Source organism: Gymnoscopelus braueri (genome assembly GCF_963280865.1).
Source record: "Gymnoscopelus braueri genome assembly, chromosome: 12".
Taxonomy (NCBI): Eukaryota; Metazoa; Chordata; class Actinopteri; order Myctophiformes; family Myctophidae; genus Gymnoscopelus; species Gymnoscopelus braueri.
The window spans coordinates 6,924,789-6,931,220 of NC_137614.1; the positions used below are offsets into that span (position 1 = coordinate 6,924,789).

General features: G+C 42.7%; 1 protein-coding gene across 1 annotated transcript in view; it reads left to right on the forward strand.

The window, feature by feature from the left end:
- The window catches only part of LOC308096889 (membrane-associated guanylate kinase, WW and PDZ domain-containing protein 1-like), a 199,769-nt gene that overhangs the window by 184,615 nt on the left and 8,722 nt on the right, over positions 1 to 6,432 (forward strand). Inside the window, exons 22-24 of the mRNA XM_080444399.1 lie at positions 1,878 to 2,045; positions 5,547 to 5,628; positions 6,159 to 6,219. Of these exons, the coding sequence (XP_080300525.1) occupies positions 1,878 to 2,045; positions 5,547 to 5,628; positions 6,159 to 6,219 (311 nt within the window). The remainder of the gene's footprint in view (positions 1 to 1,877; positions 2,046 to 5,546; positions 5,629 to 6,158; positions 6,220 to 6,432) is intronic.

Here is a 6,432-nt window from a genome sequence, read left to right on the forward strand (position 1 = left end):
ACCTGTTCCGCTAAACCAAATACCACCTCTCACACACACGCACGCACACACACACACACACACACACACACACACACACACACACACACACACACACACACACACACACACACACACACACACACACACACACACACACACACACAGAGAGAGATGAAGGGAATGAGTCAGAGGCTGGACAGAGCAGAGGAGGGATATCCCTGGTGTGTATTCAGTGCTGTACTGTAAACAATACATACCTTATTGAACGCTGTCACTCAAGCTGTAGGCTGTACTATACTGTACCTGCATATAGGCTGCAGAGGTGGCTCAGAACAGAAACCTCTTATCTCCATAATGTTTGTGGGTTTTTTTTCCGTTTATTAACGCCCTACTTTATCAAACTGCAGCGTCACTCGAAAACATCAAAAGTAGCAGATCCGAAAGCTCGCAATATACTGCTACAGTGTCTGCAATATGTCTAACTTTATGCTTCGTTGTATTGGCAGCAACACACAACAACACACCCTGTAGCCTGGGAAATGGAGATATATAAAAAAAAAAAAAAAAAAAACATGAATAAGAAATAAAACAAAAATAAGAAATAAACAGAAATGAAAAATAATTAAAAATAGAAATAAATAAAAAAAAATATTCCTGTTTTATATTTTATAAAACAGGAATATCCAACCTCAGTTGGAGAGCTTGTGGATCGACAATTTCCTCCAATTTCCTCCTTCCAACGGTCGTGACAGACAGGAAGCGGCCCACGCGGGCGTTACCGCTCCGATCAGTGTTGATCGCGCCGCGATCATTGTTGTTTTGTCCTCCTGTGCGGTGCGGGGAAAGCAAAAGCTCACCACAAGCCAGCTCTTGCCGCCCGTGCGCGTGTGTGCACAAACGAGCACGCGCGCGAAAGTTTCATGGGACTGCGCCCGCTCACCTCACCGCCCCTCAACTTCTCCGCGCGTCCCAAATACTCGCCCGCCTCTCATTGAAAATGTAATACATAGGCGTGTCGGTCGCTTGCCGTCTGAAAGGACCCTAACCGTGCCTCACATTCCAGAGTATAGGACCTCTCATGGTGTTATAGGTGGAAATCTTAAGGGAGTAGTTCACCCCCCCAAAAAAATCACCTTATCGCTGTGTTATCCCTTCAACCAATGACCTTATCTCTGCGTTATCCCTTCAACCAATGACCTTATCGCTGTGTTATCCCTTCACCCAATGACCTTATCTCTGTGTTATCCCTTCAACCAATGACCTTATCTCTGTGTTATCCCTTCACCCAATGACCTTATCTCTGTGTTATCCCTTCAACCAATGACCTTATCGCTGTGTTATCCCTTCGACCAATGACCTTATCGCTGTGTTATCCCTTCAACCAATGACCTTATCTCTGTGTTATCCCTTCAACCAATGACCTTATCTCTGTGTTATCCCTTCAACCAATGACCTTATCTCTGTGTTATCCTTTCAACCAATCAGGTTGGTCAGAAGTGTTTTGAATGCCTGCTGATGGGGGGGCAGGTTTTTTTCTGGGATGTCTGGCTGGTGTCTCTGGGGGTGAAAATGTTCTGTATGGTGGCCTTGTCGGATGATGAATTCTTCCTTTTTTTTACCCTTTTTCCTCCATCTTTCCCCTTTTCTCTTTTCTTCCATTTCCTATCATTATCTTTCGCTTCTCCTGAAAAAATTAAACAAAAACATTAATCAATACATAATCAATCGATCCAATCAAACATCAAATTGTCTTACACACATAAACATGGGCACCCCTCACACGATAAACCACACACACACACACACACACACACACACACACACACACACACACAATATGGCCTTTTTTAACACAAAAGCCGGCAATGCGTGTGTGGCCATGCCCCACAAAATAGGGCGCATCATCGAGGGCAGCCCGGCGGACCGCTGTGGGAAGCTGAAGGTGGGGGATCGCATCCTGGCGGTCAACGGCTGCTCCATCACCAACAAGTCCCACTCGGACATCGTCAACCTGATCAAGGAGGCCGGCAACACCGTGGCCCTGAGGATCATCCCTGGAGACGGTAAGAAAGAACCATATGGTGTTATTTTTGCTCCATAGGCTCTGTGCACAGCGGCCATATTGGAAAGAAATTGGGCCCCTTCTCTACTTCCTTCACAGGTGTTACCAATGATACTAATGACGGTTCCATTCTGGTCAAACAGAGGTCAGGCTGCTGATGTTGTGCATGTTGACTCACTGGAAACACTCTGCTACACCAGTGGGTCTCAAAGTGTGGCCCAGGGACCCTCATGGGGGGGGTTCTAAATGTCACCTTAAAAAGGTGTGTAACTCTGAGAGTGTACAAATGGAACCAAATGGACCCTTACAGGTCCATTTGGTTCCATTTGTACACTCTCAGAGTTATGGGGGTCCTTGAGATTAAAAGGTTTGAGAACCACTGTGACTTCATTAGTATCATTGGTAAAATCTGTGAAGGAAGTAGGAAAGAGGCCCAATTTCTCCTAAGAGCCTATTGTTAGAAATGTATAACAATCACACCAATTTATGAACACCAAGCTATATATGAACTAGTGGAACAATGTTAAATCCCTGTCCATTCATTTCAAGGCTGCTCAACAGCGCCACTTGAAGGTAGGTCACCCAGCGGTATTGAGGCGGTACTACAGTATTTGATGTGTGGGTGCTGGTATTCGGGTGGTACTAATCTATTTGATGTGTGGGCGCTGGCATTCAGAGAGTACTACTGTATTTGATGTGTGGGGTATTCAGGCGGTACTACTGTATTTGTATTTGATGTGTGGGTGCTGGTATTCAGGCAGTACTACTCTATTTGGGCTGATTAGAGCAATGGTCACCGAGTTATGGCCATTTGAAATGTTAGAAACTGCTGTAACACTGCTGTAGTGCCCCATACAGTATGTGTGCAATTTAGGTTCATTTAGGTACTTTGAAGTATTTTTGTGTGTGTGTGTGTGTGTGTGTGTGTGTGTGTGTGTGTGTGTGCGTGCGCGCATGTCTTGCACTGTCTCCTGTTTGTGTTTAATTGTGGTTGCATCTTTGTGTTGCAATCAGCTGCAGCTGTTGTTGCTGTGCCCATACATACATACGGACATACAAACACACTCACAGTTATTGGAGCGGCTGGCACCGCTCAAAAAACGAAATATGACTAAAGTATGACTTTCACTCCACTACATTAGAAGGGAAAACGTTTATTTTCATGAATTAACCACTTAAACCCCATTTCAAATATTACAGCAGATGTACATCTAAAAGCTAACAATGTGGTGCACCGTGACCCGTTTTTTGTGGGTGGAAATCTCTGGAAAATGTTATAGGGAAACCCCTGAATTCTAGGTTGTTATGGGGTTGAGTGGAACTAAGTTGGAGAAGCTGTGGTATGAAAATAGTTCCTCCTCAGAGACACAGCTTAATTAAGTGGAGAGAAGTAGGGGCGAACAACCCCCCAAGATACACACGCACGCACGCACACACACACACACACACACACACACACACACACACACACACACACACACACACACACACACACACACACACACACACACACACACACACACACACACACACACACACACACACAGAACTTGTTTTGATGCCTGCCAGCGGATCCTGGCAGTTAGGATTAAATAGTAATGATAGCATTAGCTGTTCCTCTTCATTCTCTCTTTAACCACTTAATCCCCAGCATCCGTATTGTGGAGGAAAGCTTTCGCACAATAGCAGAAAACAGAAAAGACAAGTATAGAGAGCTCTGAGTGACTCCGTTCAATCATATGGGGTTTGTATTCAAATTGTGCTTGAGTAAAAAAGTACTCATTTTGTCCCATTTCACAAGTTTTTTTTTAAAGGGTTTCTAAAAAAAATAAAATAATAATAATTGTGAGCTTGTATTTTGGCTATTTTTTCCCCGGCTTAAGTATAAAATATGGCTTCATTGGTTGATGTATGTTTCGTATTAATAATCAAAATCTACAAAGTAATCTAGTAACTTAAGTTGTCAAATAATTGTAGTGATATACAGTAAGTGCCTCTGAGATGTAGTGGAGTAGAAGTATAAAGCATTGACATTTTTTAGGTAAAAGTACCTCAAAGCTTAAAGAGACATTTCACCGCAGACAGTTTTAAGTTGATGCTGAATCATATTTGATATTCATTTTATCAGACACGCCCCCTTCCTATATAAAACCCGTTATAACTTCAAACAAATTCTAGCCATGTTGGATTCATTGAAAACACACCTGGTTCTGGTGACTGATATTGGCCTTCTAATGTGTGAGGGGGGTAGCGTTTTTCATTGATTTAGAAATAATATTTTTTATTTTTATAAAAGAAAAAAAGAAATATAAATCTCCCTTTAAATACATTACTTGAGTAAATGTACTTAGTTACTTTCCACCGGTGGGAAGGCATGCCTTTCATAATAACGAGGGAAGCGAGAGAGCAGAGAGAGATAGAGAGAGTGACATGAATTAGTCATAGAGATGCTTTCACAGCCTCAGGGCAGCGGGCATATCGTTGTTGTCGGGCGGAAACCTTGTACGTCCAAAACCGTTCCCTTTTTATTATTATTAACAAAAAATAAATAAATAGGAAAATAGCTATGTTCACTACTTTTTTGTGACACAAAAAAACATAAAACGTTGAACTAAGGAGAGGTTTTTGTCTGACAGTGACGGTATTCAAGCTATAGACCCCTTAACAGACGACGTCACACTGATAAGAACCAGTATGTGCGCGTGCAGGCCGGCACCAAATGAAACCCATTCTGTCAGGTCTCGCTAGGACGCGCCTCATTAGCCAACACACAAGAGGAGGTTGAATGTACTGAAACCAGCGAAACCCTGAAACAATATGTTGGGAATTGATTGCATGAAACAATCACCTGTGCGTCCAACGTCTCGATGCTGGTAAACAAATAATTGGCCTATACGTACAGTAGGTGAGCAGGGTCAGTGGGGAATGATATTCGCTACCACATTCATGCCTGCGGCGCCAGGCTTGTACATTTGCAATTAAGTATTTTGTTTTGCTTTTGTTCTTGTGTTTTTTCATGTGTTTTTTCAAACACATGAATTCCAAACACAACAATGTTGTGTGTGTGTGTGTGTGTGTGTGGTGTGCATTTGTGTTGACACCGTGGCCTATGCCAAATACATATCATTTTGGGGGCCCTTGACTTGAAAAGTTTGAGAACCACTGATTATAGCAACATACGTTTTAAAAAACTGTTCGGATTTAGAAGACATTAAATGTCTTCTAAATATATATTCAAAGTTTTGCACACATTTTCATGATTTTTCCAAAAAATAGCAGATCTACAAGCTCATAGTGCTGCTCTCGGTGCCGCGCTATGAGCTTGTATGTATCTGCTATTTTTGAATAGCCAAAGTGCAAAATAATGGTTAAAGTGGTTCAAATCTAAAAATGACACAGATGCATTCCCCGGTTAACAGGAAAGACTTCCTACGCTTGCCATGCCTTGTTGTATCTTGTTTGTTTGTGTCTGTACTCATATACTCTGTGTTTCTCTGTTCAGAGTCGTCCAACGCATCTCTGCTGACCAACGCTGAGAAGATCGCCACCATCACCACGACACACACACCTCAGACAGAGTCACGGTGGGTCCAACTACCTCCGTCTTATAGTAGGATGTCTCTGTTACAGCGTTGGTTCTCAAAGTGGGGTCCGGGGACCCCCAGGGGTCCTTGAGGGAGTTCCAGGGGGGGGTCCCCAGCTAAATGATGGATAGTTAGGAACCAAATGGACGCTTATGGGTCTGTAGCTCAGAGAGTGTACAAATGGAACCAAATGGACCCGTTTGTACACTTTCTGAGTTACATCAACATTGATCTTACAATATAAATCAGGGTCCCAGAGATAGAAATGCCATTAAATGGGGGTCCGTAGCCCTAATGCATGTCAAATTGGGGGTCCTTGAAATTAAAAAGGTTGAAAATCACTGCTAGAGCCGTAAACAATCTTCTCTTATGGGGGGTCCCTGGCATATCTTTTCAAATGGGGGTCCACAGGCTAATAAGTGTCAATTTAGGGGTCCTTGACATAAAAAAAAGTCTGAGAACCACTGTGTTACAGTACATCATTTACAGTACATTGTACTCTGTATTCATATCAATGTCTCTTTTCGTAGGAATAACTCTAAATCCAAAGGCGCTCCTCCGCCTCCCCCGGCACAAACTCAAGCCCCACAGGTAAGAACAGATTTGTTGTTAATCCCCCAACGGTTTATTCTGACACTTAAAGGTGCCTTAGGTGATTTTCTGTGTTATATAGCTCTATATTCTGATAGTAATAATTGCTATAGAGTGTTTGTTCAGTAACAGGAGTCTCCCATGTCTCTCCGGCTCTTTATTAAACAGAAAATAAATGTTCAGGTCAGGACTCTATTTGTTTGATTATTTAGC